Raw genomic sequence first — 24,705 nt, 5'->3', positions numbered from 1 at the left:
TTTTTTTCACTTTCTGTGTAAATATTTACAAAAAGAATCTGTCTATAGTTCAAAGCCTTTGTGTAATCTTTCACAATTTAATCCAACAAAAGAGCAGACAGGGACATGCCTACATGGGCTCTGGTCCATCAGTGTTTTTCTGAAAGAGCTGGGATGTTTACATTCTTAGGAAGGAAAGAAGAACAGAGAATACCATTCCATATTTGTACTTGTTCGTTTTCCTGCATCATGGTGGCTGCTTTATAACAGCTCATAACGGTTATACTGCAGCATTATTTCTGCTTGTTGAATCACATTGGTATGCAGATTCCTAAGTATGTAGCCCATGGATTAGGCCCCTCATTCCTGTCAAAGAGAGTTATTTACTCTGGGAATCTTTCCAAAGTTGCTACCAGGAATGCTTTTTACTTTTATGGTGACTTGGTCCCTAAGGATAAAGACAATCATCCAAAGGGAAAACTTTTTGCCCAGTATCTAGACATTTATTGGTGACCAGGGCAGAAAAGTTCCTAGTCTTCAAAACTCAACATGAGAACAGATTATTGAGCTTGAATTGAGGAACGGAATATAGAATAATCAAAAGATCCTAGTGTCTCCTTGTCCTTGCACCCATGACCTGACTTGAATATACAATTTAAGAATCATTTCAGGAGCTTCCGTTGTGGCTCAGCAGAAACGAATCTGACTAGCATCCATGAGGATGCAGGTTCAAGTCCTGTCCTCGCTTAGTGGGTTAAGGATCCAGTGTTGCCATGGGCTTCATTGTAGGTTGCAGATCTGGCATTGCTGTGGCTGTGGTATAGGCTGGCCGCCACAGCTCTGATTCAATCCCTAGCCTGGGAACCTCCATGTGCTGAGGGTACAGCCCTGAAAAGACAAAAGACCAAAAAAAAAAAAAAAAAAAAAAAAAAAAGAACTATTTTCACTATTTAGGAGTTCCTATTGTGGTTCAGCAGTAATGAACCCTACTAGTATCCGTGAGGATGAGGGTTCCATCACTGGCCTTGCTCAGTAGGTTAAGGATCCAGTGTTGCTTTGAGCTGTGGTGTAGGTCACAGTTGCAGCTCAGATCCTGTGTTTCTGTGGCTGTGGTGTAGGCCAGCAGCTGCAGCTCCAATTCGACCTGTAGCCTGGGAACCTTTGTACGCTACATATGCAGCCCTAAAAAGACCGAAAAAAAATTATTTTCGCTATTTAGACAATTTGTACAATTGAATTTCTTAGTCAGTTCTTTATACACTTAACAGGGTTTTAAAGGAGAAAAGCCTCACTTCATTTTAGCAATTATCTACTCTCCATTTAGAACATTTGTCTGGACCGGAATGCATATTGATAATCATTTTACTTTAGTCCAAGTTCTTCACAAAGCTTTTATTTCTTTCATATCAAGTTCCTAGTAGGTACTCTACAGTGGTTTTTCTGAACTCCCTTCATACTCCTCAAGTTTTAGTCCCCTTCGCCTTTCCTCCTTTATTCTTAGCAGATGGTGACCTCATATAATTTATCTGGTGTAAGTTCCTGCATTGTCTCTCCTGTCTTGAAATATAAGTATCTCTGTCCATTTTTTTTCCTCTTCTATATTTGAGAAATAGTTGTTCTTTTACCTCTTGTCATTTTTTGCCCTTAGTCCTATCATTCTGTATCAGTACAGGGTTCATTCGTAGAAAATAGAAGCCTCTCTAGTTATTTTAGTGAGAAAAGGAATGTAAGAAGTACTTATAGAACTGTTGAAAGATCTGGAAAGGCAGGCATTAGGCAGGGCCTCCAGAAATTACTTCAAACAACACTGCAGAAATGGCTACCCAAGGGATTGGCAACTTTTGCCACAATCAGGAAGCTAAGGAGTCAAGAAGCTATTGGGCTGGCCCAGCACTGGGTCTAGAGTTACACACCTTAGCTGTGATCTGGGATTAAGAAGCAGCCAGTGGGGGGGGGGGGAAGAGTTCCCATCATGGCTTGCTGGTTAACCAGCCTGAGTTAACCTATCCATGAGGAAGTGGGTTCAATTCTGGGCCTCGCATAGTGGGTTAAGGATCCCGTGTTGCCGTGAGCTGTGGTATAGGTCGCAGACGTGGCTTGGATCTGGCGTTGCTGTGACTGTGGTGTAGGCCAGCAGCTGAAGCGCTGATAACAACCCCTAGCCTGGGAACCTTCATATGCTGAGAGTGTGGCCCTAAAAAGGCAAAAGACAAACAAACAAACAAACTAACAAACCAACACAAACAAGCCGCCAGTAGAACTGCTGTATCCAGAGTAAAATTATCTTCCAGATCCGCACCAGCAAGATGGATGCCTCAGTCTAATGCTTCTCTTGGCTTAATTCAATTTCAAGTCCAAGTTTCTTGCAAGTATACTTGCTTGTCGAAATTAGATCACACCCAGAAACGTAGTTCAAAGAGAGTCTGGGAAATGTTACTTTATTATCTCAGCCTCTGTTGTGCACTAGGCACATTCAGAGGGGTTGGGGACAAAAGTCGAGCAATCCATTCAACTATTTGCCACAGTCTTCTCCACTGACTTTTGATTTACTCAGTTTCTAGTTATATTTATTTATCCCATAGTCTAGGTATTTCCTCAAGTATTTTTTCCTCTTTGCTATACGAATTTCTGTACTAAATTCCAAGATGCCTTTTGCTTCCTACCACTGAGATTTTCCTTGGGTTATTTTTATTCTTATAGCGTTGTGTTCTGGTCCTTGTTTTCTTTTGCTTTGTCATCCTGAAGTGGTTATGTTGCAGTTTGCTATTGATCTCCAAAAATATTGTTCCAGCATAAACATGAATTCCCAACAACTTGTGAACTCAGTTTGGTACTAGGAAACTATATCAAGGACTGAAGATGAAGTTCAGAATCTGGAAAGCAAACTTACTAAATGTAGGGTTATTTACTTATTTCTAAAACTTTAACCATCATCATTGCTCTTGCTGCATCTTCCAGTGACTATTCTATTTTTCTAGACAGCTAAAGAAATATAGATTCATCTGTCTTTGGTTTAAGAGCCAGATGAAGTGAGCGAATGCTTGTTAAATCTTGTCTCAGAAGTATGAGGGATGTTTTACAAAGGCATGAGATAGGAAATTAAGGAAGGACTGGGGTTTCAGAAAGAGCTACTAGATCAAGACTACTTTCCAATTTCCATAAAAATCTTTTTACCTGTGTACTGAGATCATGTCTCTCATCCTTAGTTATCCCCAGGTCCCAAGATATTATCTTGTGAATTATGAATAGCCCTACACGGGACAGGCTATTTTATACTAATTTTCTCTTTCTTTTTCATGTATTTTAACATACATAGCAATAGGATTTAAAGGGAAGATTGTCTTGGTCCCATCACTTAATCTGGGTATCTTTCAAGAAGACCTATCAGTGAATTGCATGCAAAAATGCAGCCCATGGGACCAGACTTAATTTCACTAACAGGAATCTGACATGATTGACATGTCATATACACATCACAAAATAGTGCAAGATTCTATGAGCACTCAAATCTGATACTTGCTTTCTAGTCAGTTCTGGAAGATTTAGAAATGAAGCAGTAATAAGTTAATAGAAAAGGAGCATTTTTCATTTTACCAGAGAATTATTTATCATAAAAGTAAATGAGATGTCTAACACTCTTCTCAGATTTAGTCTATGAAATTAAAATGATGTTGTTAAATTTCCTAAAGAGGCCTTACCTTTACATTTTCACTTAGTTATAGTAAAATAAATCTTTCCTGACATGGATCAAGAGGCTATAAGCAACAGAACATTGTATTTGGTAAACATTTACATTACTAATAATAGCAATGTTAGTTGTGTGGTCTGATTAAATTGAGAGGTACTGAAAGGGAATTCAGTATTTATGGATAGAAACTCACTCATCTGATAAATGCATCAGGTGTGGAATGAGGTCTCTAAGAGAATGTTTCCAAAGAAAAGAAATTACGTCACATGCTCACATAGGTTTGTTGTTATCAAATCACAATTTGCAAAAGACGGTTTTATTCAGTTTTCAATTTGTAATATATTGGGTCATAATACTATTTTCCAATCTTAAAGTTGGTTTTTTTTTTTTTTCCTTTTTAGGGCCCACCTGTGGCATATGGAAGTTTCCATGCTAAGGGTCAAATTGGAGCTGCAGCTAGGGCCTATACCACAGCTGTAGCAACACCAAATCTGAACTGCATCTGCAACCTACACCACAGTTTGTGGCAATACTAGATCCTTAACCCATTGAGCAAGGCCAGGAACTGAACCTGCATTATCACAGAGACAATGTTGGGCCTGTTAGCCTGCTGAGCCACAACGGGAACGCCTTAAAATTTTTTTAATATATAACTCTTAAAATAATAAAGAGGAAGAAGAAAAAGGAAAACAAAATAAAATCTGGAGTTCCCGTCCTGGCGTAGTGGTTAACGAATCTGACTAGGAACCATGAGGTTGCGGCTTCGGTCCCTGCCCTTGCTCAGTGGGTTAACGATCCGGCGTTGCCGTGAGCTGGGGTGTAGGTTGCAGACGCGGCTCGGATCCCGCATTGCTGTGGCTCTGGCGTAGGCCGGTGGCTACAGCTCCGATTCGACCCCTAGCCTGGGAACCTCCATATGCCGCGGGAGCGGCCCAAAGAAATAGCAAAAAATAAATAAATAAATAAATAAATAAATAAATAAATAAAATCTGTCTTTTCCAACCCTGCTTTCTGGACCAACCAGGTAAGTTTTTGTCCCCTCTGCTTAGTTTCTTCCGTTTCCTCCCTGACTTTACTTACCATGTATCAATTATTATTACACTACTCCCCTCTCTCTTCACTCGAGGATTCATGGTAGAGAATTTAAACTATTGACTAGGGAAGCAACGTATGTAGTGGTTAAAATCACAAGCTCTGGGAGTTCCCTGGTGGCCTAGCAATTAAGGATCTGGCATTGTTGCAGCTGTGGTGTGGATTTGATCCCTGGCTTGGGAACTTCTGCATGATGTGCGTGTGGCCTAAAAAGAAAAATATAGGATTCAAATTCTGGTCCTAGCTGTGTAATTTTAGGCAAAGTACCTACGTTTTCTGAGTCTCTGTTTTCCTAAGCATAAGAATGAAGGTAATGATAGTTCATCTGAACACATAAAGTGGAAGTACATTCATACTTCTCATTAAGGTTTTATAGAGATAAATGATATAAGGATATAAAAGGTACAAGTATAGTAAGTGCTCAATAAAAACAAACCACTAACGGAATTCTTGTTGTGGCTCAGTGGATTAAGGACCTGATGTTTTCTCTGTGACAATGCAAATTCAATCCCTGGCCTCACCTAGTAGGTTAAATATTTAGCATTGCCACAAGCTGTGGCATAGGTCACAGATGAGGCCCAGATCCAGTGTTGCTATGGCTGTCACTTAGGCTCCAGCTGCAACTCTCATCCAAACTTTGGCCCAGGAATTTCCATGTGCTGCAGGTGTGGCCATTTAAAAAAAAAAAAAAAAAAAAGGAGTTACCGTCGTGGCTCAGTGGTCAGTGAATCCGACCAGGAACCATGAGGTTGCAGGTTCGATCCCTGGCCTTGCTCAATGGGTTAAGGATCCGGCATTGCTGTGAGCTGTGGTGTAGGTTGCAGATGAGGCTCGGATCCTGCGTTGCTGTAGCTGTGGTGTAGGCTGGCCGCTACAGCTCCGATTAGACACCTAGCCTGGGAACCTCCATATGCCTCAGGAGCGGCCCTAGAAAAGGCAAAAAGACAAAAAAAGAAGAAAAAAAAAAAGGAAAAAAGCTGCTAAATATTTAAACAATTGTGTTATTACTTCTGCTGAGAAACCTAATAAATAGGCTTGTCTTCTTCCATCTTTCAGTTATGAAATGTGTAATGAGGAAAAGACATATAAAACGTTGTTTATCTTAGAGTATGATGAGGTAGGTAGTGCCACAAATGTGGATAAAAACTGAAAATAAATCCAGATATTTTTCAAATATCTTATAGACAGAGTACTAAGATTTTATAGCTTTTCTTTTATACTTAGCATGTTCCTTTTGTGTGTCTGTGTGTGTGTAGCAAGTCAATGCATTCTTATTCACTAGTCTCTTCATGAGTATCTCTATGAATTGTGCATCATGGAACTTAACACATATTATTTCTAATCCTTATTAACCACCTAGAGAGATCAAATTTATCAGTTCTATTTTACACTTTAGAAAACTAAAGTTGGAGTTCCTGCTGTGGCACAGTGGGTTAAGGATCCAGCATTTTCCCTGTGGTGGCATAGTTTCGATCCCTGGTCAGGGAACTTCCACATGCCACAGGTACAGCCATTAAAAAACAAAACAAACAAAAAAACCCCTAGAGTTTAAGGAGATAATATAACTCATCTAAGTCCTGACAGCTAGTAAGCACTGGAACAACACAGTTGAAACCCATGTCTTTTATCTGAATTGGTGTTCTTTTGCACTAGTACTTATATTTTATGAATCTAGGACTAATGGCCTAAGGAGAAGATTGCTAATAATTTTGCTGATAGCTATTCAGCATTATGAATACTAATGATTTTTACATCCAAACTTACTCTTATTTCTGATAATATATTTCATTTTAACAAATAAGAGTGTTTTCAGGGGATAGAATTTTTACCCAGACACATAATAGTGCACAGTTATAGAAAGTACAAAGATACATAATTATACAAAAAATAAGGTAAAGAGATTTTTGCACCCTGACAAGTGTTTATACTTCATAATACACCTCTGAACAGAACCATATTGGTGAATTGGTGATGGCAAGGGATATGTTTGGGCATAATTGACTCTGGTATACAGCCTTTGTTTAGTTTAGTCCTATTAAAACTACAGAAAGAGTAGTCCTTCAGAAAAGCCCTTGTGGCAAGGAAAGTATCACCATATTTAACATGGTTCTTGAGGGAAAAATATTTCCTGCTGTTCAGACAAATGTAAAAGGTCAGCTAAACACAATCATAGCATTTGATTCCAAATGTTGACCTCAGAATGTACACTCTGAAGGAATGCTAATGGCTCCTACCGTAGTGCCTTTGCTTATTTGGATACCACTAAAAGCTCCACTTGACAAGCATAATGATGAACTGCACTTTTCCCATCAAGTAGCACATGTTTGGATGATAGACAGCTCTGTTAAGTTGGGGATTAGTTTATTTTCCAAGGACCAATTTTTCATCTTGCTTTGCAAACTCATGAAGCTGCTTAAAACTCACACAACTTACTGCTGATAAATGAAACCCCAGCTTCAAGATTGGGCCTTCAGGTGGGAGGTTTAGGGTAAAACAACACAACTGTTTATCAACATGAAACCTCTTTGGTCCTCCAAAGGATGAGTGTTCTGTTTGTATTCTAGTACATCTGACTCCATTGAATGAATAGTTTTATGCTTCAAAAATGTTATTATCCACCTAATTCTTATTTTATTTAAAAAATTAAATAAATGCTAAAGAATAAAATGTGAATAACTCTACCCTTCGCTTAAATGTTCATTGTTGAGTACTGTCTTATCCTTGATTTATTAACAACTCGCTCATGAGTCTTTATTTTAATAATTACTGCAAGACAAAATAAACATATTTGGCAGTCAATAAACAGATATTTTTCAAAATTGCGTGACTATCCTCTTCCTCAGTGCTTTTGTTGCTTCCTTATAGCTTTGGAAATATTGTTCTTTTAATTTTTGCAATAAATTAGTGTGTTCTTTCAAAACAAAAGGAATGAGATTGATTTTTCAGAAAAGGGGAAGGCCTTTTATGGACTTTAATTTATGGCAATAAAAGGGTAGACCCTCCCAGAACAAAACTAACTGAATCACTTCAAATTTCAATAGCATCATTGCTTTGGCACTTAAAGATATGCTTCTGCTTCAAGATTATCATTTACAATGTAAATGCACTTGTGGATATAAACTTTAAACCTATCAACATATTATCATTAAAGATCTTAGCAAGAATTAATGGCTGGCTATTAGAAATCGATGGAAATACAATACATTTCTCATCTAATCAGAAATGAGCCTGGCTATGAAAACATTCTTTAAGAAGTGTCGCTTACCTGGTTTTGACCTCTCTGGACTCAGAATCTTAATTTTTATAGTGAGAGAGAGATCCCCTTGGTAGAAAATATATAGAATATTATCCTAAAGTATTCCTAAATTTGAGACTATATGATTGTGATACATGATTTATTGTGAACTATTAAATTCACATTATAAAATGAAATCTAAACACACTAGTTATCATTTAAGGTTCCAGCAGGAAATAGGTGACATGTTCAAAGGAGTAATTAAAAATAATGTAATTCAGGGACTAACAGTAGGCTCAAATGAATCAACAAATGATAATGAAACACCCAGAGATCAAGAGCAGGAAGTGATTATTACCCTTAAGCCTGAAGATGTAAGGAGATGGTGTTACTGGGACTCAACAAGAGTTAAGGCATGGTAGAAGGACAGACAGGAGCTCTGACTATCTAGATCAAGGAACAAAGCCATTGCCAAACCGTGGCACAGCAGATCCAGGAGGGAGAACATCTCCTTAAACTCTCATTTTCCTTGCTTTTTGATCTCCTATTGGGGCTTACCAATCCAACTAAGCAATTATGCAAGGGCACCCAGCAATGCAGTCTCTAGAGGACACTCCCCCGACTGCCACAAAACAGTGCCAGGGAGGGAAGAAAAGGGACTGGAAGGGCCGAAGGAGAATAACCAGCAGAGCATTTTACCATAATTATATAAATACACAAGATGTAAACCTCCAGGAATAACTGAATGTTATTCCTCACTAAGGACTGATGGGAATTCTCTCTTGTTATTCTATTCCTCTGAATTTCTCTTCTTCCAGGAGCTGAAGGTTTTCTTCTAGGTTTTTATTTAGTTCTTGTTCCACATCAATCTATGCTGAAATCCCATGCAATCCTGATAGCAGGGCTCTACTTATTTTTTGCAAAATAATCTTTTCTTCTTTCTTTTTTGCTAAAGTTTGCTTATTATCAAGTCTTGAATAGTTGGTTTCGATCAAGGATATTTCTCCCTTTGACAGAGCTCTTAATATCCTGCTTCCTGATCCCCCCATTGTACTGGCATGGTTTTCATCAGTTCATTGAGCTGTATAGCTCTCTCCTTAAACTGATTGTTGTGCCCTACATCTCCTTTTTGTAGCTGCGTGTTCTACTCACCGTGGCAATGACAAGGGCTTTTACAATTTATTTTAATGGGAGAAGCCATTTTCTGATGGGATCAAACTTCACAGTGTGAAATAGTTATTTTTAATGCATAATCAGTTTAAACATCTGTCTTTCCCCATTCTACATTGTTCTTTATTTCTGTTATTCTAGTTCCTTTACCATAGATTTACTTTCCTTTTTTCCTGTTTACTAAGAATGCTATGAATTAAATGTTGACATTGTGGCATATAATAAATTGTCTGTGAAAGGTTTGAGAAGTGTTTAAGATGGTCTTATAGGTTAACAGATGAATTAAAAATCGGAGCTAATTTTGGTTTGCAGATCTATTTACCTCTACCACATAAAAATTTCTCAGAGATAGTGGAACATTGTTTACAAGTTATGTAATTGTAACTGTTGCCTCCTTTTCATTCCACTTAGATCCGAAGCCAGAGCAAAGCCTCTGGATCTGGGCTCTGTGAGGGGGATGAAGTGGTTTCTATCAATGGCAACCCTTGTGCAAACCTCACCTACCCAGAAGTCATCAAGCTCATGGAGAGCATAACAGACTCTCTCCAAATGCTCATCAAAAGGTAAAAGATTTGTTGGACTATATAGTTTCTCCTGAAGGAGTGATTATAGGAATGATTATAGCTCCTACTACACACATACTTGGTTATTTATGGGGAAATGAGGGTGTGCTATAGAAGGTCAGTATAGTTAAACAAAAACTATAGTGTTTGAAAAATGGCAATTCTAGGAGTTCCCATTGTGGTTCAATGGGTTACAAATCCCACTGGTATCCATGAATATCCCTGACCTTGCTCAGTAGGTTTAGGATGCAGCATTGCTTCAAGCCATGGTGTAAGTCACAAATGTGGCTCAGATCTGGTGTTGCTGTGGCTGTGGCTCCGATTCTACCTTAGCCTGGAAACTTCCATATGCCACAGGTGCAGCCCTTAAAAAAAAAAGAAAAGAAAAAAAATGGCAATTCTAATTAACTGAATTTTCTGGTTGAGAAATAACTTGAAGATTTTTTCTCAAGAACCTTGTTGAAAATCTTAAGTATTTCAGACTATTTCCTTAAGAAGTTCAGTATATTGAATGTAATTTAATACTGCTAGGTCAAGATTTTTTGATAGGTCAGGATAACTAAATTATAATTCCTAGATTCACAGATTAATTTAAAATGTTTAAATGTTAAAATGTTACACTGTATAATATTTATTTGAATAGAAAGAGGATGCCTAGGAGAAGGGAAAAAAACCCTTAATAGCAACCTACTTTCTGTTTGCCAAAAATCCCACTATTTGGATATGAGCAAAAGCCAATGGTTAGAATACAGTTTTTGGACTATCAATGCAAATCGCTTGTCAATTTGATGTGTTCAAATACCACCCTCCACATCGAATTGCTTAAAAATGCAAAAGTGAACCTTAAACATAAAAAAAAATGAGGGTAATCACAAAAAACTATAGCACCAACATCCTTACCACGGGCAAATCGTATTATAGTCCATACTAACTTTGCAAGTGAGGGCCTGACCATGGCATTAAGTGAATCCACACAAGAAAGCTCTGGCTTCCTAGGGAGCTGCCTTCAGAAAGACAAGAGAGGGCTTTTCACACAGAATTTCATAATCTCCAGGTTTTACTTTAACTCTGCAGAAAGACTACACACAGCATTATTCCTACTCAATATCATTCCATTTCTGTATAAATCTGAACTCATTTTGGCCAAAATATGGTGAAAATAGAAGAAACTTAGCATTAGTCTCAGAATCTCCCATCTAAATATTTACCCTTCAAGCCCAATGTTTAAGTCCCTGGGATCCTACTTATTTATAAAGCTGCCATTTGCTCTTGAAAGGGATCTAATAGGAATGCTGCCGAGTGTCGTCACAGTGTTGGCCATTATTATGCATAAATCTCTGAAGTATTTGAAGAGTTTCATCTTTGTTAAGGTTAAATCACATCCAAAATGTGAGAAAACCCTTTTCTTATTTAATTCCCTTTTTGTATTTTTGTTGATTTAATGAGGTCAGTTTCTTTAGAACACACTTGTAGACTAGTCTTGTTTTGTCATTGGGAAAATTCTTGATGATTTAAATTGACTAGTTCTCCGCTACTTTTAATAACTGGAATAATGAGTATTATTATTTTCTCAAGTATTTTTATTTTGACAAAATAAGTAAATAAAGGATGAGAGTCAAAATGAAATCTCAAATTAAAATCAGCCGAAAGGTAATCATCACCACCACCACCATCATCACCAATCAGGATATCCGAATATTGTTTCCTGGACTATCTCTGACTCAGAGATGGTTGGGTCAGACTGTCTTAAAATCCTCCTTTAACATTAGATCTCTATTACTATGAATTTTATTTAAATGATTTTACATTTTTACACATAAAATTATGACATAAATTGTGGAACTGAGTATCTATGTGCACTGTGTAGAAATGAGCGTTTTAAGGCATAAAGCTTTCACCTCTAGTTCTTTTATGGTTTTTATTCATGTATACCTATTCATTTTGTTCTGGTTACCAATAAATTCGTTAACATTTAGCTGACCCATCCCGACTGCCTGTATTACCTTCTGTAAGCCTGGAATGAATTCAAACTACTCTCCTCTCAGCTTCATAATTGATTGCTAACCTAATCCAAAGTGATTTAATCTACTTCTATCTCAAGACCTTCCTAAATTGAAACTCTCTGGCCTTTTAATACCCTCAAATTCAGTTGCATAGAGTATATTCATCATTTCCTATATAAGAAAAATCTAATTTGCTGTCATGTTTTTAAAATACTATGTTATACTTTTTTTTTTTTTTTGGTATTAGGAGCAACCTTTATAGATTACTTGCATAGAGAAAGCTGCATTTCATTTGATTGTGTTTTGTTTACTTTTATTTTGCTAAATGCAGTCAAAAGCATATAGAAGAGTAATTATTTTGAATATTAGTCTTAAATTTTACTGCTACATAAATTCTAAGGTAAATTCCCTTGAATAGAATAAAAGTAGGGGCTCAGTCCCTTCAAATGACAATCATGCATTAGTCACAGTACATTTTGAAGGAGGAATAAAGGGGCTGAGATAGACATAGATGCTGCTCCTTCTTAAAAAAACTTACAAATGTAAGAAATGAAGGCGTTTCCTACAGCTGTTCTGTGGATGATGCTTCTCTTCTAAGAGCAGTTAGAGTTTACATTAGAGTTTTAGCAAGAAGTTGTTTAACCCTTAACTGATATTTCTTCTTGCAAATCCAAATTTGCAAAACCAGCTGGGAATGGTTAAGGTCAAAATCAAAGGATTGTGGTGAACAGCTCTGGGCTCCTTAGCTGAGAGATTAAGGAACACTTTGACTTTGAAGATCCTATAAGGAAAATGGTCCAAGAAACAAGTTCAAATAGAGAAGGGGAGACATCTCAGATTATAAATACTCCATGACTCAATGATTCATTGCAGCATGGAAAGGATTTCTCTTTACACAAGAGTACTGGGCTGGGGTCCACTTATTACAAAACACATGCTCACTGGAGCTTAAAAAACAGCTTCTATTTCATTCCTTTCAAGAAAGCACAGCCTCTAAAAGGATTACTTGAGTTATCTGCATATTAATATTACTCTGAAGCTGCTGAATATGTTTATGTGGATTTATAATATCCAGACCTAAACTTAGTCAATAAGACATTAAAATGCTGTGCTATATGTAGATATGTAAATACAGATACAGATACAGATACAGATATAGAGGGTTTTTTTATGCCACCCGGGGCATATGGAGGTTTCCAGGATAGGAGTCGAATAGGAGCTGTAGCTGCCAGCCTATTCCACAGCCACAGCAATGCAGGATTTGAGCCATGTCTGTAATCCACACCACAGCTCATGGCAACGCCGTATCCTTAACCCACTCAGTGAGGCCAGGGATCGAACCCAAGTCCTCATGGATACCAGTCGGGTCTGTTAACTGCTGAGCCACGATGAGAACTCCTAAAATGCTGTGCTATATTATAAAAAGCATAATTATTTGAAACCACCCCAATAATTATAGATGAAGGGCATCCATGTGGCTATAACCTGTGCTTTTAAAAATAAAATTAGAGCTGAATTTAGGATGGATTTCGATTTTATAACCTTTTGTGAGCATATTTAATTTGCTTTGCTTTAAAAGACACATTTATTTGGAAGATCTTTAAATAGTAATATAAACATGTTGCCAAGTTCCGTTTTTAAATATATTGCAGTTGACATTTAGGAGGAAATATTTTAATTGCATCATGTATTAGACATCATAAAAGTGTCAGGAAGTTCTTTGGCAGGTATAACACCCTCTGATTTAACTGTCTGGACTCTTTTTTTCTGCGTGCAGACCATCCAGTGGAATAAGTGAGACTTTGATTACTGAAACTGAAAACAAAAACCATGAACATCTCACCCATGAGGGGTATGTGGAAAGTACCACCCTACAGATTCGACCAGCCACAAAGAGCCAGTGCAGAGAGTACTACATCGCCCCAGTCAAGAGTGGAGCTCCCCTAGCTGAGGACCAAGCACGTGGTACTGGAGTTTCTGGGAGCATAAAAGAAGAAGCAAGCCTGGCTCCTCACACATCTGACTTGGAAAGTGAACACTTACCAGAGGAGGGTATCTTAAGGGACAATGCAGAAGTGGGGCGAGCAGGCACTGTGGTTGAGCTACAACTATCCCTTTCACAAGAGAGACACAAGGGCGCTAGTGCCCCTGTAGTGGCTCTCCTGGGAGCTGAAAAATCTAAGTCTCCTGACCCAGATCTAAATTTACAACATGATGGGACTGTCCGCATAAATTCAGTCCCCACTAGTGAGAAAGGGGACTCTGCTCTGAGGTCCAGCAAGATAATTCAGATCTCCAGTGGCCAAGAGTTGAGAGTGATCCAAGGTAGTGAAGCAGGAGATTCGGAACTGCCCCGAGTGGAAGTGATCTTCAACTGCTCTGACAGGCAGAAGACGGAAGGGTGCAGGCTTCAGGCAGGAAAGGGGTGTGTGGATTCTCCAGTGGAAGGAGGGCAGTCAGAAGCACCTCCTTCTCTGGTATCCTTTGCAGTCTCATCAGAAGGCACAGAGCAGGGAGAAGATCCACGCTCTGAAAGGGATCACAGCAGACCTCACAAGCACAGAGCACGCCACGCACGTAAGTCTGCCTGGGGATCACAGCTGGGCTGTCGCAAGGGGCTTGGGAGCTTAGGGCATTTTGCTGTTGCTTAGCCTGCATGGATTTTTTTTTTTTTTTTAAGATTTTTCTTATGTCTTTCATTGGCTTTTTAAAAAAAATTGTTAGTACACAAAATAACAAATGTGAAATTATGGAAAACGCTAATTTCTGAATTGGGAGTAATAATGTTTGAACTTTAATAAATTTGCGTGTTTTTAATGCACTTTCTTTTATTCCCAAAGACACAGGAACTGTTAAAGAAAATACTGTTAATGTGCCTTTTTGACTTCTCAGAATATTGAGATATTTCATGTTAAAACAACATCTGAAAGTATTTGAAGTCATATGGATTCTGAGTTTAAACGTCAAAACTGTTGAGTCTGCTGCTCAGAGGTGTCTTTAAAATACAGGCTCCACCACTGATATTAAAAGCAGATCCTCATTTTGAAAAAAATCATTGTGCAGCATGATGATGCTTGCAGAAGTGAGTTTGATAGACAAGGACATGTGGAATACTAAGCAGTTACATGATCCTCTCCGTTTTGTGTGTCTTCACTAGACTGCAAATCGTTTCATCTACCTTCTAGACACAGAAGTCAATCTCCAGGGCCAAGTGGAGGCATTTAAATGTCCCCCAACACAAAATATATTTTAAATTCAGGCTTTTTATGGTGTTTTGTTTAACCCAGGACTGGGATTATAGAAAGGAGAATGATGATAAGAATAGTAGTTAGATTTTATGATTTTTGTTATTTTCTTTCATGTACTTTTAAAAAACAAATTTGGAACTTTATTTGAGGAGGTAAAAACTGACTGTCAAAGGCACTTGAGTAAATGACTGATACACAATAGTCATAAACTCAGTTATTTAAAGTAGAATATTGTCTCCTAACTATTGTTATTCCTTTCAAAGCATATTTTTAGCATAACCATTTGTAGCTGAATTGGCAAGTGCTATTAATCATTCCTTATACTTTAAGCATCTGTATGCATCTTCACATTTATAGCATATTAAACAAGTGTATTAAGGCAGCACTCACATACTTCACATGTTGGCAGTGAAGTTAGCAACAACTGTGCAACTGTGACTGTCAATTTAATAGTAATTGTATAACACTATTCAAAAAAGGAATTACTTTTAGGGATGACCATGCTTTTTACTACTGTCTCTAAATAAAATTTGATTAGCAGTGAATATTTGTAACTTTGTTATAAAACTATTCTGATTTTATTTTATTAAAAAAATTAACCATTAAATCTTGTTTCTGGTGACAGAAAGAAATAATTTTCAATCAAAAACATATTTACATTTTTTTCTGAAATTTCCATTTAACTATTTTGAGGAATTTAAACTTATTGGTGAATCATGTTCTTTTATCATTGAATACGTGATTATAATTAGCTGGTGCTATAAACTAATTTGCCACCAATTTCTTATAACAATAATAATAAAATTTAAAAATGTATTTTTGTTATTTTAAAATTGTCAAGCTTTGATTTTACATGACTTAATTTCCTCATCAGCTTTTACCCACAGTTAAAAGGGTCATTAGTCATACAATTTTTAAATTTTCCCATGATTTACACTTATTCTTGCTGCAACTGAAGTAGTAATATATTTCCAAGGTATACATTTACCTATACATTTACAAATTTATCTAGACAATCCTGTAACTAAAATTTCATAAATGTATTCACAATAGTCTTGTATTCTGAATTATTATTTATTCAGTACCTTCATTCATTCAGTTTTTAAAATTTATATTAATTCAGTATCTGTGAGTGCAAAGACTGAGAGAATGTCAAAGTCAAAAGAAAAAAAGAAAACAAATATTTAAACTTATTACATTAAAACATTTAGGTAAATATTTTTTCTTCCCTCTTTTGCTTTTTTTAAATGCTTGGAAACATTGACTTTTTTTTTTTTAATGTGGAAATGCAAGGCGTGTCTTAACTTGTTTTCCGAAAATATTATGTCCTTAAATTATTTCTTTTGTAATTTTAATTACATCTTATTAACCAACATTTACTAGCCAGTGTTTATTGTTAAAGTATAAGAATCCATACAGAAACAAATTCTGAAATATATATTCTAATTAACATGGGTATACATGAAAAAATGAAATGAAATACTGTATACACACAAATTATATATATTCTATCATATCATCATATATATTATTATAGAAATATGTATTTTAAAATAAATAAGAAAGAGAAAAGAGTTGGATTGTTTCAAAATTTGGTACCCAATTGTAAACATGTTTTTTCCATATTCATTTTCCCCCAGTCGATTTCTGGGTTGGTATGGAGTCTTACTTGAACTCCTCAACTCAATATAATTTTTATACTTTCCCTAGGGCTCAGAAGGAGTGAAAGCCTATCAGAAAAGCAGGTGAAAGAAGCAAAGTCTAAATGCAAAAGCATTGCCCTCCTTCTAACAGATGCCCCCAACCCCAACTCCAAGGGGGTGTTGATGTTTAAGAAGCGTCGTCGGAGGGCCAGGAAATACACCCTAGTCAGCTACGGGACCGGTGAACTTGAGCGAGAGGCCGACGAGGAGGAGGAAGAAGGGGACAAAGAAGATACATGTGAAGTAGCATTTCTGGGTGCAAGCGAATCAGAGGTAGATGAAGAGTTATTGTCTGATATTGACGACAACACACAAGTTGTGAACTTTGATTGGGATTCTGGACTAGTGGAAATTGAAAAGAAACTGAACAGAGGGGATAAGATGGAGATGTTGCCAGACACCACAGGCAAGGGAGCCCTCATGTTTGCCAAGAGGAGGGAGAGAATGGATCAGATTACAGCCCAAAAAGAGGAGGAAAGGGTGGGTGGAGTGCCAAGCAGAGAACCAAATGCTGCCCAGATGGATGGCTTGAGAACCATGACATCCTACCAAAGGAAGGAAGAAGAATCAGTGAGAGTGCAGAGCTCTGTGAGCAAAAGCTACATTGAGGTGAGCCCAGGTCTTGGCCATATGACTCAACAGAATGGCTTCACCGGGATGTCTGAGACGGCAGATGCTCAGAGAATGACCCCTATGAATAGAACGGCCAAACCCTTCCCAGGGTCTGTGAACCAGCCAGCAACGCCCTTCTCTCCAACCCGAAACATGACAAGTCCCATCGCTGACTTTCCTGCACCTCCACCTTATTCTGCAGTCACACCCCCACCAGAACCCTTCTCTAGGGCAGTGTCAAGTCCAGTAGCTGGCCCAGCACAGCCCCCTCCATGGCCCCAGCCTGTCCCATGGTCCCAACCAGCCTTTTATGATTCATCTGAAAGAATAGCTTCTCGGGATGAAAGGATCGCAGTACCAGCAAAAAGAACAGGAATATTGCAGGAGGCTAAAAGGAGAAGCACAACAAAACCCATGTTCACTTTTAAAGAGCCCAAAGTAAGCCCAAATCCTGAACTCTTGTCACTTCTTCAAAATTCAGAAGGAAAAAAAGGCACTGGAGCTGGAGGTGATTCTGGACCGGAAGAAGACTACCTCAGTTTAGGAGCAGAGGCTTGTAATTTCATGCAAGGCTCCTCTACAAAACAAAAGACCCCACCTCCTGTTGCTCCGAAGCCTGCTGTCAAGTCCTCATCCTCCCAACCAGTAACTCCAGTTTCTCCAGTCTGGTCGCCAGGAGTGGCTCCAACCCAACCTCCTGCCTTTCCCACATCCAGTCCATCACAGGGCACCGTTGTCTCCTCCATCAAAATAGCCCAGCCTTCTTATCCTCCTGCCCGGCCTGCAAGTGCTTTGAACCTGGCTGGTCCCTTCAAAGGACCACAAGCATCAGTAGCCACTCTGAACTACACTCCCAAGCCAGCAGCTCCCACACCAACAGTAAATGCTGCTCATGCTGGTGCAGTGGGACCATCCAATGAGCTTCCCGGAATGAGCGGGAAAGGAGCCCAGCTCTTTGCTAAAAGGCAGTCTAGGATGGAGAAGTATGTGGTGGATTCAGACACGGTGCAAGCTCACGCTGCTCGTGCACAGTCTCCCACTCCATCTCTACCAGCTGGCTGGAAGTACTCCTCCAACGTTCGAGCACCTCCTCCTGTGGCCTACAATCCTATCCATTCCCCTTCCTACCCACTGGCTGCTGTCAAGTCTCAGCCATCAGCCCCGCAGGCCTCTAAAACAAGCAAGAAAAAGGGCAAGAAACCCCTCAATGCTTTGGATGTAATGAAGCACCAACCGTATCAGCTAAATGCGTCCTTGTTTACTTTCCAACCTCCAGATTCAAAGGATGGCCTCCCCCCAAAGGCATCAGTCAAGGTCAGTTCAGCGCCAGGCATGAAGCAAGCTCTTCCTCCTCGGCCAGTGAATGCTGGCTCGCCCACTAATGTGCAAGCCTCGTCCGTGTACTCAGTACCAGCCTATACCTCTCCGCCTTCCTTCTTTGCTGAGGCCACCTCACCAGTCAGTGCCTCCCCAGTGCCTGTGGCCATTCCCACCTCGCCAAAGCAAGAATCAGCCTCACCATCTTACCTTGTAGCACCAAGGCCAAAGTTCTCAGCCAAGAAAAGTGGTGTCACAGTTCAGGTGTGGAAACCATCTGTTGTAGAAGAGTAATCTTGTAGCTGAAGCTGAGTGTCCACTTTGCTTGAAATGAATTGTTTGCAGTGTTACTTGAGTCCCTGAGAATGCCTAGCAAGTCCTCAACTTACTTAATTTCAGATGTCACCTCCCAATCTGGGTCCAAGAAGCAGAATATTTTTACTGAGTCAAAAAATCTAACTCAGATTGACTTAACATATTTATTTTCTTTGCACACTTAAAAATCCGGGAGCACCCCCAAATAGACATGGGCCATTGTATTAAGTAAGCAGGATACTTAGGGTTTATGCTTTAGCCACAAGAAAGGCAGTGATCAGTGTTATCAACATTAGGACATAGTCTTTACATAACATAACAGCTGTGTTCCCGCGGTGAAAAAGGTTCAAATGTAGTGAAAATATAACACATATTGACTGATATTTCCTTTTTAAGTAGTGCTTTATATATATTTCTAATGTTAAGGGATAAGAAATTTATCAAGGACAGGGATCAGTTCTGGTCTGTCAACCTCAGCCACTTGTTTGATGTAGAAGAGAAGGTACTTTGGGGATTGTTGGAATGTACATAGTTTAGTAAGCTAGGTAAGAAAGAGGGAAGTAACAATTACGGAGCACTTATTGTGTACCAGGCTCCTTGCCAGATGTTTTACATATATAAGCTCATTTTAGAAGACTTAAATAAGGTGGGTGGGGCAGAGAAATTATCCTTAGAGATTGAGTACCATCCTCTCTCCCCATTTACTAAAGAAACTAAGTGACAACATCTCCAGTTGCCCATGAAAACCTAAGTTTGTTTTCCTCAGCTGAGGCAAGTGGTAGAGTATAATGGAGTAATGTAAAAAAAGGTGAACAGGCTGCAGATAAAGGTACAAGTAACTATTCTTTTCCCTTGGGAAACCACATGATTTGGGTGTGAAGGGCTACTGACTCCAGAGGCTGATTGCAAAGCATAAGGAACCCCAGATGAGTGGAGACTGTAGGGTGAGGACACCATTATTAGCATCATTTCTGAGTGACCTCACAGATTTTTTTCTTGTGTTTGTTTTGCTTTCTGAAAACTGCTCCTGCTGTTCCTTGCAATTCTATTCTCACACCTTCACTTTATTATTTATATTTGATGGACCAGAAGGATTCAGGCAAGGTTACCTTGTAAATTTGGATTGGTTACACACCATGCAGTCATCCAGCTGGCTCTGAAGTTAATAATGTTACTGACAGTAAACCTGAAGACCTTTATCATATCTATTTTAAGTCCAGGTCTGACCAACCATGGAAAATATTCAACATGAATTAATGTAGAGAACCACAAAGCATTTTTGACAGCTCCAAGGAAAACCATCTACTTGATTCAAGAGATAAACCTAGAGACCTCTCATAAAAGCTTGCCTGGTGTGAGGGTACATGGTACCATTTTCATCCTCTGAAAATATCTGTATTCCTGTTCTTTTTCTGCTGTCACTGTCAATCTGCTATATTTTTCACTATCCTATTAAAATATTATTTTCTTCTTTATCTGTTTAATGTACATATTAAAAAAAAAACTTCCCTGTATGACCTATTCTGACCTAAGTTATTTCTCTGATGTTTCTCTTTTATTGCTTCCAAAACATATGAATTTCTTTTTTTTGTGAGCATTTCCATTTCTCTGTACATTGTAAAACTACAAACAATAGGTATTTCTGTGACATAACAGAGGAGAATTAAGTCAGCTACAGAACAATGGGGTTTATTCTTCTGCTTTTTCTCTGGAAAATCTTCTGTTACCTTTGGTGGCAATTTACCTAGAGCTTAGAACCACAGGATGTAGCTTGGATTCTTATTTGCTTTTTTGGGAAATCAATTAGGAAGATTCATCCAGGATAAAGGAAAAAGCACTCTTTCCATTATATAACACTATTGTTTGTACTGCTTATTCCCTTCAAAGGAAGTCTGTTGAATGCTGGGCATTTTGCATTCTTTTCTAATAGAACAACCAAAAAAAGGCATCTTAAGGTGAAGCAGGAAAGGAGATCATTTTTTATAACTTTACATTCTTAACATAGCATTTAAAGAACAGCATGAATTTGAAGGAAGACAATGGAACATATGGTAGTCAATTTGAGATCACTAGTTCAAAAGTAGCCTAGAATGGTAATCACCCACAAGTATTCCCAGTTGTCCAGTGGTTTGTGGTATGCAAGAATGAGAAGTGCTTTTGGTCCATTTCCCATTGGACAGGTGGCCATCTTAGCAGAGTCACTGTTGCGAATTGATGACTAAAGACACAACTAACATGCTGGGATTGTTGTGGGGTTCCCGAAAAGCTTCTAAGAAACATGTCAGGCACGCAGTCAAAACATCCACAACTTTGACTATGAGCTGGTAGTAGAGGGCCCATCTGAGACTATACAGTCCCAAATTATGGAAAAGGTGTGGGAATCCTCCAAAATTGTATCCACTGCAGAGTCTAATCTTACCCCAAGGGATAGGGGCATGGGAGAGAGAAGGCACCCTGGAGAAAGGGATTTCTTTGCCTCTTCTTTTGAATCAGGGAGCCCCTGGGAACTTATATGCACAATAAGCTATACTACTTTTCAGGTTGGAGTTATGGAAATGATGTCATTGTGGCAGGTGGGAGACTTAGGGCTCATGACTTCAGCTTCCTTCCCACTGGGCACCCTTTGAATTCTGGGTGTTGTTGGCTTTGTTGTGGTGGCAGATCTTTGGATTGGTTGGTTGGCTGGTTGAGGTTATGAGGAGGCAGTTTTTGTTTAGTTTTTGCAATCCTGCCTTTTCCCTTGTCCTTTGTTAGCTTAATTTCTAGGCAGAGCACCTATGAAGTCAAGTTTTCATCATCAACAAAATAGCAACAAGTATTTACCTAGAGCTTGTGTTAGGTTATCCCAAGGAATCCACTCCATGGTTTATAGGCACTGACATATAAATAAAATATAATCATAGTCACTGACTTATTGCAGGACCTCATGCAAATTTCTTTCCACCAGTTTCCCCTTAATGATGTCTCAAACCTCTCTTCCTGGAATGTTGTGCCATAGTGAGTATGCACAGCACTAGATATTCTAGGAAGAAAGATACTATGTAAGTGTAACTACACATATTCTTCTCAGTCTTATAGGAGAGCTTATTGATTCATAAAACTAGTAAGACTGTGATTCTGAGCATTGCCACTTTAATCTTAGAACAGTTTTGTTTCTAATATTTCAATAATAAACACTTTCTGCTTTGAGAGAGGAAAAAAATCACACTGTTTCTGCATTAACACATACATTTTTAGGAATATGTTTTATAAGATACATTGGGGTTGTCCTTCTGGAGCATGTAAAAGTTTGTACTTCAAAATATATCTAGTATGATTGTTAATGATAACATGTTTCTCATTTAATCTTCACAAGAAGCAACTCATTTTAACTATAGAAAAACTGATCTCAGTTACAGTAGTTCTTAAAAGTAATCCAGAATTCTTTAACTCTTCTAGACAGGGCTGATCCCTTTCAAAAAGTAGGTTTCCTAGGGCAACTGAATACTATCACATAGCTGAATTCTAGCCTGGCAGCAAGAGTCACATCTAGATGACAAAAACAAATGATTAAAGGGGGGTATGCTAACTTATGTGGGACCATTATTTTGTTAACAGTTACTAGTTTAAAAAAATTCGAGTGCTACTTGCTGCTGACAGGACTATCAAACATTCTGACTTTAGCACTTTCACAGAAGTCTCTTGAAAACATACAAAGACATTTGGCTGTTAGTGTCTGAGTTTGGATTTACTCTTTCAAACAAAAGTCTGTCACTGTGTATCATTTCATCCAGTTATAAATTCAAGAACCTGCAAGTACCCATATTCTAGGGCTGAATTCCTGAAATCCATTGCTCTTTTATATGAGTCACCACCAGCCTGGCAGGAAGGGTATTTGAAGTCATGGTCATCAAAAAGAAGTGATTGTTTTCCGAAAAGCTAAATGCTTAAAATGTTTCCAGAGGGAAGTTGTGGGCTGTGTTCTCATTCCCTCATAGAATCAGAGTTGTTCAGTTTGTTTTAAAAATTGTTAAGGGTTCATGAGAAAGATATGTAAATTCTGAGAGCCAACATTATATTCCCAGAAGCACTCTGCCTTGCTGGCCTCATGTCCCCTTATCACTGGACTCTGGGGGACACAAAGACTCGTGTAACACTTCAGTGCTTCTGAGTTTGTCAACAAGTATTCTGGGAAAAAGCAGAATTGAATTCTTCTCTAGACTTCCCACCAGGATTGGCCAAAGGCCATAAAACAAGCTAGTAAATTCCCACAGGACCTAAACACCAGGCAAAATTGCTAAAAGAGACCAGTCTGAATAAAAAGTAAATAAATAGAAAAATTATAGGACATCCTATGGAGCATCCGGCCAATACAATACAGAAGTCCCCAAATCAGACTATCCTTTCCTTAATTTTAATAGGTTCAGCCAGTTTCTTACATTAAAAGAAATTTTTCTAAGGTATGTATATTTGTATACTAAATTATCATTTGGCACTTGATAATCATAGAACTTACTACTCAGAGGCAACTGAATAAAGAGAAATTTAATTTAAAAATATCAAATTCTAACACAACTATCCTCCAATATAAAATAAAAATTAAATTAAAAAAATACATCAAATCCTGTCAGATACTTCTCAGACTCCTGATATTTAGCAGAGTTTTGCCAGCTAATAAAGTGTTTCTCAAGTATAAAAAGAAAAAAGATCTCTATAGGGTCGTATAGTTTAAATAATCATTTGTTAGTGATACACAGAATTTCTTAAGTTTTCATTCTAAATGGTTCTAAATATAAAGTTCCTCATGTTTACCTCTCTTTATACCTCATTCTTGATATGTTTATCTAAATTATGTGTGCTTTATGACTGGTGAAATACATATTCATAGTCCCTAATAAAAATAATCACAAGCACCTACTTTCCAGACTACCCTTCTTCTTCTACCCAATAATAATAATAACACTTAAAATAACATTTACACCCTGGAGGACTCCAGCTTTCATAGCCCTGACTTCTTGAGCACCTTGATAACTATTAGTAGTTGTTCATGGAAACAAACAAAGAATTGCAGTTAGCTCTAAGTTGAAAAGAAATTCACATTTTAGGAATAAACAGAAAACTTTTCTTCTTGGAAGTAAATATCAAAGAGCAAAAGTGTTTTGGTTTTTCAGGAATCATTTTAGAAGTCAGGGAGAATCTTTGATATCTTTATTTAGTGAAATAAACTGTTTTCAAGACCACCCAAAGGCCCCGAGTCAAGATTATGGTCCTAGTCAGGCTGACATGGCCATGTGAGGATGGAATCTGTGGCAACCTTTCAAACAACCTCATGAAATCTAAGGAGAAGGCAGGAGGTAGGGTGGGTGGTTGAGGTATTCAGTTTCCACTAAAAGCCACTAATGGTTTTAAATACTTTCCATAAATTATAACAATAGCTGACATTAATGGAGCACAAACTTTGAGCCCTGAATTGTGCCAAGTATCTTCATAGATTATCTCTCTTTTTTAAGATGATGATAACATTATATTAGTTTTAGGTGTACAATGTAATGATTTGATACTAGTATATATTACAAATTGACTTCACAAGTGTAGTTAACATCCATTATCACACATAGTTACACATTTTTTTTTTTTCTTACAATGAGAACTTTTAAGATCTACTCTCTTAGCAACTTTCAAATATACAGTTTGGTATTGTTAACTATAGTCACCATGCTATACATGCTATACATTTCCCAGGACTTATTTATCTTATAACCAGAAGCTTGTACTTTTGACCACTTTCACTCATTTTGCCC

The 24,705-nt window shown here is 38.1% G+C and overlaps 2 protein-coding genes across 3 annotated transcripts in view; one reads left to right on the top strand and one right to left on the bottom strand.

Annotated features, from left to right (window-relative positions):
• SEC24D (SEC24 homolog D, COPII coat complex component) overlaps positions 1–24,705 on the bottom strand; it is a 444,678-nt gene that overhangs the window by 276,537 nt on the left and 143,436 nt on the right. The window lies entirely within an intron of this gene.
• The window catches only part of SYNPO2 (synaptopodin 2), a 166,590-nt gene that overhangs the window by 115,306 nt on the left and 26,579 nt on the right, over positions 1–24,705 (top strand). Inside the window, exons 2-4 of one of the 2 annotated variants that reach the window (XM_021100699.1) lie at positions 9,576–9,727; positions 13,508–14,307; positions 16,689–18,607. In XM_021100699.1, the coding sequence (XP_020956358.1) occupies positions 9,576–9,727; positions 13,508–14,307; positions 16,689–18,607 (2,871 nt within the window). Of the gene's footprint in view, positions 1–9,575; positions 9,728–13,507; positions 14,308–16,688; positions 18,875–24,705 lie in introns of both variants that reach the window. The other variant, XM_021100698.1, reaches the window with a different exon arrangement.

Source organism: Sus scrofa, chromosome 8, assembly GCF_000003025.6.
Source record: "Sus scrofa isolate TJ Tabasco breed Duroc chromosome 8, Sscrofa11.1, whole genome shotgun sequence".
In the NCBI taxonomy this organism is placed as follows: Eukaryota; Metazoa; Chordata; class Mammalia; order Artiodactyla; family Suidae; genus Sus; species Sus scrofa.
The sequence above is the reverse complement of the archived record's forward strand: the minus strand, read 5'-3'. Positions and strand labels throughout refer to the sequence as shown.